General features: G+C 38.6%; 1 protein-coding gene across 1 annotated transcript in view; it reads left to right on the top strand.

The window, feature by feature from the left end:
* Window positions 1–13,005, top strand: part of LOC139952080 (uncharacterized) — a 108,887-nt gene that overhangs the window by 63,298 nt on the left and 32,584 nt on the right. Inside the window, exons 33-43 of the mRNA XM_071951030.1 lie at window positions 1,608–1,730; window positions 2,661–2,774; window positions 4,042–4,155; window positions 5,837–5,956; window positions 6,587–6,712; window positions 7,640–7,753; window positions 8,174–8,302; window positions 8,994–9,116; window positions 10,290–10,412; window positions 11,414–11,530; window positions 12,295–12,411. Coding sequence (XP_071807131.1) covers window positions 1,608–1,730; window positions 2,661–2,774; window positions 4,042–4,155; window positions 5,837–5,956; window positions 6,587–6,712; window positions 7,640–7,753; window positions 8,174–8,302; window positions 8,994–9,116; window positions 10,290–10,412; window positions 11,414–11,530; window positions 12,295–12,411 — 1,320 coding nt within the window. The remainder of the gene's footprint in view (window positions 1–1,607; window positions 1,731–2,660; window positions 2,775–4,041; window positions 4,156–5,836; window positions 5,957–6,586; window positions 6,713–7,639; window positions 7,754–8,173; window positions 8,303–8,993; window positions 9,117–10,289; window positions 10,413–11,413; window positions 11,531–12,294; window positions 12,412–13,005) is intronic.

Raw genomic sequence — 13,005 nt, 5'->3', positions numbered from 1 at the left:
CTGGAGGGGGAAATATATTCAAGTTTCATACATAAGAAATATATTGGAAAACCTGCAAACAGATTTTTAACATTTCGTAAAAAAAGTTTTAAAATGTGAAGAAGTTTCATTTTTAATAGAAAAAAAATGATTTCATAATTGCAAACAATGGGCTATACATGTAGAGGAATGTGAGAAAAGCATGCCTGATACTTCACGGAGGCAACACAGCGATTGATTCAGTGCCCCCTGGTCATTGCCTTTTTGCCCCCTGGTCATTGCCCTGATGCTCTGTTCAATCAATCTTTGTTGAGCAAATCAATACATACATATCAATAGACAAAAGATAAAGGTTGCACACTTAAGCCCAGGGCCCAATTTCATAGAGCTGCTAAGCAAAATTTTGCTTAGCATGAAATTTCTTCCTTGAGAAAAACAGGATTACCAACCAAACTTCCACGTGATTTTAAGGATAAGCAAACAACAGCCGAATACAAGTAACAAGCAAAATGCAACAAATGGAAATTTGGTTGGTCATCCTGTTTTTATCAGGGAAGAAATTTCATGCGAAGCAAATTTTTGTGCTCAGCAGCTCTATGAAATTGGGCCCAAGTCATTTATCATGGTCAACAAAAAAGTACAATCAAACAGCGCAATTACAGAAAATATGTCACATCTGATACCTACAAACAAAGCATTCCTCCTTGCACTGCACGTCCCAAGTGTATGTTTGTTGCGGAATATAATATCTATATAGTGCAGGGCAGGGCAGACAAAACATAAATAAACACAAGACATACATGTAGCACCGTGAGAAAAAAAGCAAATGAGCAACAACAAAAAATGCTCCAGTAGAAATTTACAATTTCCTTATTCATAGGGTACCCTTTATCAACGAGAAAATTCCTTGGTGCCCTTGCCCTTTCAAAAACCAAGCATACAGGCCTGGAAAAGTAAAGGAAATATACATCTTTGACATGGATATTTCTTTTGTTTAATTTGAACTGAAATATTGTATGAGTTTATCTACCCTTTCTAGATTTTATCAACCATTGGTGGATTTCTTGATTTGTTTGTTACTCTTCACACACTGCATGTATAGAGTGGACTTTAATTAGTGGTACTCATTAGTATATTCATTAATTGACTTTTCTGTATTGACCCTAATTGATTCCAGTATCCATCAAAATCAAGCATCAGTTTTGCTTGATGGATTCAGTTCTGCAAATTAAACATACATGTACTATGCTTTGAATGATATTCTGCATGCATGTGTTTTTTAAGGAATTTTCCGGATTTCAGTATTTTCTCAAAATCTCCTTGCCCTCGAACTTTCTTGTTCAAGAAGTAAAACAGTCACCAAATGGAGAAAAAAATAGTCTGCATTGTATCCCAACCTAAGAGTACACTATAAATATAAATATAAATAGTAAACTTGCGGGTACAACCACGAGTAGAAGGAGTGGTGGCTCTGAAAAGAGCCGGTTTGGACTCGACGTTTCGAACAGGATACTCTGCTCGTCTTCAGGTTTCAGGAAGCATGTTAATATGAAACTGAACTAGGAATATTTGACTAATTTGATTTGATTTGATTTGATTTGATTTGATTTGATTTGATTGAATACCAGAGAGTCCATGTGCTAGTAACCCATGTCTGAATGGCGCAGAGTGTCGTCATGTTATTCATGATACGTATGAGGAGTACCAGTGTGATTGCCTTATCCTGTATAGCGGAACCAACTGCCAGTATCGTAAGTTAGCTAAGATCATTGATCGAATAGTTTGCTCTTAAAAATAGATTTTCAATCAAAAATATTGTTTAAAGCCATTATACACTTTCGGTAAACAGTATTGTCCAAGTCCCACACTTCGTGTATCACAACTTATATATAAAATAATAAACCTGTGAAAATTTAGGCTCAATCGGTCATCGGAGTCGGGAGAAAATAACGGGAAAACCCACTCCTGTTTGCGCGTTTCGCCGGGTCATGACATGTGTTTATAATAAATCCGTAATTCTCGCTATCGAGAATTGATATTGTTTTAATGTTTTCTCAAAAAGAAAAGCATTTCATGGAACAATATTTCAAGAAAAGTCTTTCACCATTACCTTCTGTAAACCCTGTAAGTTATTTGTAAATCTGTGAACCTTTTTTTTTTTCTGTACCGAAAGTGTATAATGGCTTTAACCACACATTCACAGACTGCGCAAATCTTGTGTACAGACCCCTTACATATGATGTCACACTCTCAAGAAGTGTCATCCCCGACTCCAAATGGAGGCAGATCCGTAGACAATAGTCATTCTTTGTGCGTAAAAACGTGCGCGTGACCTCAGAGCACTTGTAGTGTTTCATGCTATGCAAGGATTGATTTTTAAAGCCCCCTTGCACCATGCAGAATGCATCTCCAAACAATGCGCATCATTTTGCGAGGACAAATTAAGTCTGCTGCCACCTTGTGACCCGAAAGTTTCTCATTGTCAACATGTTTCTAGGTTCAATCAGATTGATTGAAATTTACAAACCCATCCCTAATTCCCAATTTCATTGCTTTTGGGTTCAAATGTTTCACTCCCTTTGTCAGTGCTTTGAAACTTTCTGTCTAAAAATGTCTGTAAAATGAGTGAACTCATGTATTGAAATTGGCTGTTTGTATCTTTTGATTACTTTTTATTGCAGCTAATCCATGTCTGAGTGTACCATGTATTAATGGTGGTACATGTGTAAATCGTGGCTCTGCATACACCTGTGCATGTCCTGCAAACTACGCTGGAGTGGATTGTGAAATCTTCAGTAAGTCAATATTTTTTAGATAGACCTTATCGCAAATACTCGGTACGTGCGCTGTAGGCATGGAATGAGGTGCATGCTGGTCTAGCTAGCGATCAAGCTAGACCAAGCACGCACCTCATTCAACAGTTACGCTCGGGTATTTGGGTGTTTGCGAAAAGTTCTATGGTATGTTTCATTTGCATGTGCATGTAATACCCATCATTCGCTACTTGCACTGATCCACCATATGCATGCAATGCCTCGACTTCAAGCTTAAAGGAACACGTTGCCTTGGATAGGTCGAGTTGGTCATTGAAAAACATTTGTATTCATTTGATTTGTTATAAAATGCATATGGGTAGAAAGATGTTGTAAAAGTAGAATACAATGATCCACACAAATTAAACATGCCTCGAAATTGCACGGTTTTCGTTTTACCTCGTCGACTAACACGGTCGGCCATTTATGGGAGTCAAATTTTTTACTCACATAAATGGCTGACTGTGTTAGTTCGTACAGTAAATGGAAAACTATGCAATTTCGAGGCAAATTTGTGTGGATCATTGTATTCTACTTTTAAAACATCTTTCCAGCCATATGCATTTTATAAAAAACGGTTACAAACGCTTTTTATAGACCAACTCGTCCGATTTAAGGCAATTTGTATTGTATTTATGTACAGTATCTGGTTGGATGAAACTGTCATAACAATACAGAGTTATGTAATACAGACTATGTAATGCTTCTAGTGACTGCCCGCCCCCTCCCCCATTTAAGGCTCTACCTGCAAACTATGGTCTTACTTCCAATCTTTAGAAACAAAGCAATTATAGACCTTTCTATTGCAATTTCACAGCCAGAGTTTTTACCTACCGAGGTTGGAAAACTATGGAAAGCCATCAATCCAATCCAAAAACAGATAGCCACAGTTTGTACCGATGTCACACAACTATTCAAAAGTAGTGCTGAGTTTGTTGGAAACAAAGCAACTAATCATGGGAGATCTTTACACATGGAGCTATAATTCTTTATGTAATGTAAAGTCTGACAAAAATTTGAATTTTGTTGGAGCATCTTTTAGTAACCCGATTGAATGTTTTGCTAACATTCGGTCGTCCATGCCAACCAGTGCGGTTTATTTATCAACAAAGGAAAGGTCTATACTGCAGTCTTGAAGGATCATGCCTAGCCAGGTTTTGGATCTTGGATGTATCATTCAGTACCATTTACTTATTCAGCATTGATATCTCCATCTGCTGATGAGTTTACCTTCTCTCTCTCTATACAGCATCCCTTCCATGCCTTAGTTCACCATGTGAGAATGACGGGGTTTGTCTTAATACTGGTGATGGTTATGAATGCTCTTGTGTTAATAACTATGTAGGTCCTAAATGCGAAACATGTAAGTATGACACTCTCAATTCCTCCTTTTTATTTTTTTTAACTACCTGGGCCCATAGACCCTTCCCATGAAATATGTAAATTGCACACAGCGCGTGCGCACTAACTTTTTGGTTGGCAAAATGAGGGAAAATCGCGCTGTTTTGTACATGGCTAATGGCTGCGTGATGCAGACGCGATTGCGCTTCTGCTTAATGCACAACTCTATGGTGTTTGCCAACCAGTAGGGTCTGTACGCATGCGTAAATGTAATTAGCATATTTCATGGGAAGGGTCCATTTCATGGCTCTGCATGCTTACCGTCGAACTCTTTGCTTACGATCACCATTCGCCGCTTGCAGGGTAGAGCCAAATTTCTGCGCTAGCTGTGTAAGCGAAGAATGCCTAGTAACAGGGGGATGCACGCTCACAAGCAAAACCTAACCCGTGAAATAATCTTGACGTAATGCGCAGAATTCCGTGCCTCGGCAAGCACTGATTCTTTGTTTACGGTAAGCAGAGCCTTGAAATTGGGTCCTGATCAACCGTTTGATGATCATGGTGTGAAACTAGATGTTTGAAGAGGACCAGTAGACCTTGCATGGGCGTCATCCAGCTGCCATCAAACCTACGATGAGACAATGTAAACATAATGAAGTGTACTCGCGGCACGAACATCCGTTTGTTTACCTCTTAGCGAGGGCACCCTTCGCAAATGATGTCATGTGCATAAGGTATATTGATAAGGTTTACATATAATTGTTGGCTTACATGTACCAATGGTGAACTTGCCACTGGGGTGTTATTTTTTTTTGCATCGTTTTAACTCTATGTATGTCTGAATAAATTGCATGGACTGTCGCTATTAGTAGATCACTGCAAATGCCTGTGTTTCACCTTTCCCATTGCAGCCAATTGCAAAGTCACTGAGTTTAAATAAAACTTTAGACTACAGAATCTGCTCATTGCTGTTATGAAGTCTCTTAACAATAAACAACAAACTATGTGACTTAAATCAATGGAGTTATATATTTCGGGTTAACTGTCTACCCACTGTCTACACCAGTACACAGGTAAATGATACAATTGTGTTACATTCAGTAGTGTCTAAGGCTTTGATGCAGGTTTTTAAAAAGAAACCCGGTCAATCGGGATCAATCCGGGATTCTTGCGGTTGCGTCTGTGACTTTCTATGTTTAGAAACAGCCCTTTGTTGTTGCAAGATCGTCTCAATAGACCGATCCATTAAGCTCCTCTCCATTGCGTATTGACCAATCACAACGCAACGAAGGTCGTCAAATAAGGTCCGACATGCGTGCACATATGCTTGGCGCGCGCGGCAGATTGTGCAGAAAGGCATTGGAGAGTCTCACATGTTCTTGTTCACACGTGCGTCATGGGCGGAGCCTAATGGATCGGTCTATTAAGAAAGGCATTGGGAAACTTCATCAAAAATTGCAATTTACCGATATTGCGATTAAAAAAAATATATGATATCCTAAACGTTTAAGAACTGATGTTCGATTAATATATTGATATCGCCCAAGCTTAGTCAGCAATGCTATTTGAATATTAATTTTGGTTTTTACCCATACACCGATGTGTGTCAGCACTGTATACTCAGTACTTTCCCGATCTTTCAAACACTCAAATTTCAAACACTAAAATGCTATTTGAATTGATTGTGTTTGTTATGTTGACAGTGGTGAACCCATGTCTAAGCTACCCATGTGAGAACGGAGGTTCCTGCTTCCAGTCTGCGTCATCCTACAGCTACATATGTGATTGTTACGCTGGCTATGGTGGAACGCACTGTGAAATATGTAAGTTAAATTCTTAAAGGCACTGGACACTATTGGTAATTACCCAAAATAATTGTGAGCATAAAACCTAACTTGGTAACAAAGCAATGGATAGCTGTTGATAGTATAAAACATTGTGAGAAACGTCTCCCTCTGAAGTAACGTAGTTTTTGAGAAAGAAGTAAAATATTTGAATTGAACTTGAGACCTCAGCTGAGGTTTCGAATTCAAGCATCTGAATAAAGCACACAACTTGTGCGACAAGGGCGTTTTTTCCCATTATTCTCTTGCAACTTCGACGACCAATTGAGTTCATATTTTCAAAGGTTTTTTATTTTCTTTATTCAACTGGTGAGATACACTTAGTGAGAAGACTGGTCTTTGACAATTACCAAAGGTTCCTTTAAGGTATTTAAATCAAAGTTAAACACCCATTTGTTTACCTCGGCCATTTAATTCCTTCTTGATCTGTTTGCGTACTTGTATTTGTTGTCTTGGCATTTGTTTGCGTGTATTAAAATGCGGGTAGAGTGTATCCATATAGTCTAGGTATTGCGCAATATACAAGTAAATGTCTGTTGTTATTATTATTATTATTATTATTATTATGATTAAAGATGACTTTATGCGAATAATGTTATTTCATTATAGTGCCCACACCATGCGCCAGTAATCCATGCCAGAATAATGGAGAATGTTTCACTAATGTAGTTGGACTCATCTACTCATTTGTGTGCATCTGTGAAGACGGATATGGAGGCGTCAATTGTGAAAGAGGTAAAAAATTTAGAGGATACTCGTCGAGGCGTCTTTTAGTTCTTCAGGCATGTGATTTCAAATGATTTATTTTCCTGATTTCAGGATTAAATTTTTTAATCAGCCTTCAACGTTTTGTGAAAGAAGTAAAACAGTCACCAAAGGGAGAATGAAGTAGTCCATATTGTGTTCAATCCCGTAGTTTTGTATTTCTTGTGATGCACAGGGTCTGTTGAACACCTGAGTTGTATAAACATGTATCTAGAAAAAGGGGAACCCAGATCAGCCAGCTAGTCTTTCAGGAATTTTCACGTTCGTCAAATCTCACCCCTGGCTCTTGGAAGACCAACCTAAAATCCCGGCGATATTTCGTTGGGCTACCCTGCCCCCTTACAACGTTGATTCTGACTGCACATTCTTCTGCGTTCTGATTGCTACAGTCAATGTTGAGCGAGGGGACGGGGAGAGAATGTTTATTAGGAATGGGTGGCCCAATTTTGGCCGGGATTGTAGATTGGCGTTTTATGTTAACTTTGAATAAGTGTACACTTGGTAGGGATACTCTGCTGTTTCTTGAGAAAATTATGGTACACACATCAGATAAATAATATGAATAAATTTTAATTTAAAAAGTTAATTTCCATTGTCTTGAAATTTGGATTCCCTTTCTCATTAAACATTCGAGATTTAAAGTATTTTACAGAGTTTTTTTAGGTTTGACATTCACTTTTCAAACTTTCATGGTTTCAAATTGTATAAATGCCCATACTTTTGACATAATAAACATTACTATTTATTCATTTAGTTGAAGTGTTTTGAACAGAAGTATTTCCCACCTTAATTTATAATTGTACCGGCTTTCCAACGTTGCATATTTAAAGTTTAAAAACTTTTATACGATTGGTGACAATTTAAGCATGTAATTGACATAATTTCTGGGTTTTTCAGAAACGGATCCATGCAACAGTTCTCCATGTCAGAACAATGCATTCTGTTACTCAACCGGTACAGGTTATGGATGCTCCTGTGTGGATGGATGGTCAGGTACCAACTGCCAAGTGGGTAAGTGATTTCATTACTAAAGTCAGGGTTCTAACTTTATAATAAAAAGATCTACATTGTATTTGTAAAAAATAGTTAATGGCCTGACGTTTCGACCCTAGCAGAATCTCTCTCGAAGGCTAAATCTGTATCTGTATCTGTATCTGTCCGTGACGTACAAACACAATTACTGGTTATCGTGTATGTTGGGTTTGGTCAAGGCTAAACACGCCAAACATGAACAACACAACAAACAAAGAAATTACCTCTCTCTCAAAAACTATGTTACTTCATCAGAGGGAGCCGTTTCTCAAAATGTTGTATACTATCAACAGCTTTCCATTGCTCGTTACCAAGTAAGTTTTTATGCTAACAATTATTTTTGAGTAATTACCAATAGTGTCCAGTGCCTTTAACTTTATTTGTTTATTCTTCCATTAGAACCTGATCGATGCAGTAGTTCTCCATGCCAGAATTCTGGGTTCTGTTTTAACAGCGTAGTAGGATCTGACTATCAGTATGTGTGTTTCTGCACTCAGGAGTTTGGAGGAATCAACTGTGAAATCCCAGGTACGAGGCAGACTTTGTCTCTGTTCATTTTGGAAACACTTTGGCTATGACATATATGTATCAGTAACAATAGTGGCTTCTTATACATGTACAGTATAGCGCTCACACCTGTCACTCATTGATGCTCAGACGCTTCAACATTCAGTATTTTTCTTCAACTAATAATAATAATAGTTACAATATTTATAGAGCGCTAAATACGGATGTTTCTAAGCGCTACAATGTATAACCAGATTGACAAAACAGATGGGTTTTAATTTGAAAGTGTCCAATGAAGGAGCTGCTTGAATGTGGGTGGGTAGCTTGTTCCAAAGTGTTGGAGCTATGACTGAAAAAGCATGATCCCCCATAGCGTGTCATGGTGAAGGGTCCCGGGGAAAGCTGGAAATGAGCAATTGAAGAAGTGGGACTTCATTTGTTCTATGAGACCTATACTCCAAATACATAGCACCATGTAATGGTTTACAAGGTGTTGTAGCACAATATGCTGCCAATCAAACCAGGAACACCGGGGCGAACCCCTTCTCTTGACGATAAGCGCACTGGGTTCTTTTACATTTTTCCATAAGATGCTGCAACCACTGAGACTACCACACAACTCTCCGATGCTCCTCCGGTCCACAGCAAGTAGACCAAAAACATATTTTAGTCAACTACTTTTCAAAGTTTTAGGATTTTTTCTTGATTTCAGTACAAGTACTTTCCTGTACTAGTCAGCCATGCCAGAACGGAGGATCGTGTTTTGAAGTGTCATCTTTAGGCTCCTATACCTGCGTATGTCTCAGTGGATACAGCGGGACAAACTGCCAGATTGGTAAGGCATTCTTATCTCTTAAATAGTTTGTGGAAAACTCGTGAAAATGTTCATTGCTTTAAAACAATGTTATTTGTATGGGACCATATTGCATCAGAGCAGCTAGTTCATAGGTCTATTTGTATATACATATATAAGGAGTATTGTCTGGACAGTTTGCAAATAAAGATGCTATTAAGAAAAGATCGTCAGTGTCACAAAGGAAACAAAGGACATTGTTAAATGATGAGAACAACTAAAGAGTAAAGGGAAACAGGAATGCAGAAAACAAAAAAGCTAAAGGCACTGGAAATCTTGGGTTATTGTCAAAGACCATGCAGTATTCTCACTTAATGTGTCTCAACATACATGTATACAAAAAATAACACATATGTGAAAATTTTGACTCAATTGGTGATTGAAGTTGCCAATAACAAGACAATAATGAAAGGAAAAACCACTATATTTTTTTTGGTGTTGCACAAATTCGTGTGCTTTCAACTGCCTAAAACGGACTTCAGGCCTGAAGTCTTTTAATATCCGATTTAGAAATTACCTCATTCTCAAAAACTACGTTACTTCAGAGAGAGCCCTTTTTCTTAATAAGAAATAACCATAATACTCTTTTGAGGGAGTGTTGATACTGAAAAGAGCCTGTGTGGTCTCGATATTTCAAACAGTATACTCTGCTCGTCTTCAGGAGAAACTCAATGTTTCTCACAATGTTTCAGAAACTCAATGTTTCTCACAATGTTTCAGAAACTCAATGTTTCTCACAATGTTTCAGAAACTCAATGTTTCTCACCATGTTTCAGAAACTCAATGTTTCTCACAATGTTTCAGAAACTCAATGTTTCTCACCATGTTTCAGAAACTCAATGTTTCTCACCATGTTTCAGAAACTCAATGTTTCTCACAATGTTTCAGAAACTCAATGTTTCTCACAATGTTTCAGAAACTCAATGTTTCTCACAGTGTTTTATACTATCAACAGTTCTCAACTGCTCGTTACTATTATAAGGTTTTAGGCTAACTACTTAAAGTAATTACCAATAGTGCTCAGTGCCTTAAAACAACCTGTCACAAACAAAACAGAATTAAACGGAGATTAAGGGTGTTAAGGAGGTTGACCAACAGATACACTGAAACAAAGAGGATATAACTGACAACATTTTGTTATTTTTTTGGTGCTAGATATGACCAATCCATGCCTGAATAACCCATGTGCCAATGGAGGCATCTGTTCTACGATGGCTAATACAGAAGGCTATCAGTGTACATGTGTTAATGGCTTCAGTGGATCTAACTGTGAAATAAGTAAGTTGTCAAGTTTTTTCATTGGATGTGTCGTGGCAGAGCGGTCGAGCGCACCGGACTCAAGCTCTGGGGTTTCAGATCTGCAGAGTGAGGGTTCTAGCCACGGTCGTGGCACTTGTGTCCTTAACTCTTTAGAGACCGTTCTTTTCTGTTTAATCATCACAAAATGCCCAGCATGGCAAATATTGTTCTAATAAAATTGTTAAATCTTTTTGAAATGCAAAGTTCCTAAAAACAACCCTACTCAGTTTAAGTCTGACTTAACAAGAATGGTTTCTATTTGGTGTGTCCTGGCCGAGTGGACAAGAACACCCAACTCAAGCTCTGGTGTTTCTGATCAGCAGAGTATGGGGCGATTTTTAGCAAGACCTTTGGCCATTTGCTGCGTCCTTCGATGTGATGTTAAGCCACTGGTCCCTGTGTGCTGTGTAATGCACGTAAAAGAACCAAGTGCACGTTTCATAAAGAGAAGGGGTTCACCCCAGTGTTCTTAGTCTGATCGGCAGCATATTGTGCCACAGCACCTTGTACACTAGTGATTTAAAGGAAAAGGTCTCGTACTTCAAAATGTAACTCCACATACCTTCCATGACAAAATACTTAGTGCTTTGATATACCCCTAGGGGTGTACTAAAGCGCTACATAGGAACCTAGTATTATTCTTACTGTTTAAGAGATGTTAAATTTGCATCGGGGATAAAAAATATTTGTTTTGGTTTCTTTACCCATGTACACCGATGTTTGTTAAGCACTGTTTACTCAGTACTTACCCGAGTTCTGTGAAAAAATTCACAGGCATATAACTAGGCTGGGATTTGAACCCTTGACCTTGGCAATTCGAGAGCAGTGTCTATCAACTAGACCACTGAGATTGCCTGATGGCTAGAGGCAATTCTAATCCTATGTTCAGCAGCGGGTACTGCAAATTATTTAGTATTATTATTATTATTATTTTAATTTTGAAAGGCTGATATTTTCTATTTTGTTTGGTTTGATGACAGATTTAGCCAATCCTTGTGGTAGCTCTCCATGCCAGAATAGTGGCTCATGTTTCCCATACAACACTGGCTTCGTCTGTAACTGTCCATCAGGTTTCTATGGACTACAGTGTGAATCAGGTAAGTGTGCATACAATAATGACTTGTGGCTAGATGACATAGCCATAGTCAATGCCAGAATAGTGGCTCATGTTTCCCATCCAACACTGGCTTCGTCTGTAACTGTCCATCAGGCTTCTATGGACTACAGTGTGAATCAGGTAAGTGTGTATACAATAATGACTTGTGGCTAGATGACATAGCCATAGTCAAAGACACTTAATTCTAACAGGATGAGATACGACCACCATGTCTGACATGTTCCCTATGTGATACAGTTATAATTAAGTAGTAATTATTATTGTACCCAAAGGGGCCAGAATATTTTTCTTGCCATCCTAAATGTAAACCCTGTGTGGGATGGAGACAGCAGCAATAACAATAAATTGCAGCTCAAAAAATCTTTCCTGATAACAAGCAAAGGAAAGCTGTTGATGGTAAAAAACATTGTTAGAAACGGATCCCTCTGAAGCAACATAGTTTTTTGGGGAGAGTAAATTTCTCACTCAAATAATGAAAGACTTTAGGCATGAAGCCTTTTATTAGACATCTGAAAGCATTTGTGAAACAAGAGTGATTTTTTTTCTTATGTTATTCACCTGAAACTTTAATGACCTATTTAGTAAAAGAATTCACAGATTTTTTATCTTATGAATAGCAGGATACACCTAGAGAGAATACTGGTCTTTGACATTTACCAAAGGTGTCCAGTGCTTCTAAAGATTATCTGAGGGTAAAACTGAACTGAGCTGATGATTATTTTGCTTTGTTTTTTCTTCCCGTAGTTTTGAAACCATGCGCCAGTGCCCCGTGTCTAAACGGCGGCCAGTGTTTGTCTAACAGTATCACAGAGTATGTGTGTCAGTGCCCAGTTGGATATGGTGGCACCAACTGCGAATCAGGTGAATTTACATACAATTAAGTGCAGGGCCCAATTTCATAGAGCCGCTTAGGGAGAAAAAACTGCTAAACAATTTTATGCTTAGCAGAAGTGAGCAGAATGCCATTGCAGATTGAGCATCTGACATGGTATTTTGGCTGGTAACCCTGTTCTGGTAAGCATGATTATGTTGTGCGCGGCTACTTTTTGTGCTTAAGCAGCTCTATGAAATTGGGCCCAGGAGTCAAAATTTACATCTAAAGTTACTTGATTTTCTCAGTATACCACTCTCCAAGGTTTCCCTCCCTCCTCTTGCTATCTCGTGGCATGTTGTGGCCGAGCGGTCTACTTCACCAGACCAAAGCTCTTGTGTTGTCAGCAGCAGAGTGTGGGTTTGAATCCCAGTCATGACACTTGTGCCCATGACACTTAACTGTAATGAGAGACTTAATTGAGACCGTATTGAATAACCCCTTTGTTGCTATGAAAGTCGCCCTCTAGTAGGGCAAACCGTATGCAGGTCTGAACGCGTATGTACATGTACATCAATGAAGCACGCAGCACACGGCATACCCGTACATGTACGCACACCACCATGCACACGCTCACAGACACC

The sequence above is a fragment of the Asterias amurensis genome, chromosome 20 (genome assembly GCF_032118995.1).
Source record: "Asterias amurensis chromosome 20, ASM3211899v1".
Classification (NCBI taxonomy): domain Eukaryota; kingdom Metazoa; phylum Echinodermata; class Asteroidea; order Forcipulatida; family Asteriidae; genus Asterias; species Asterias amurensis.
This window is presented reverse-complemented; position numbering and strand designations above follow the sequence as displayed.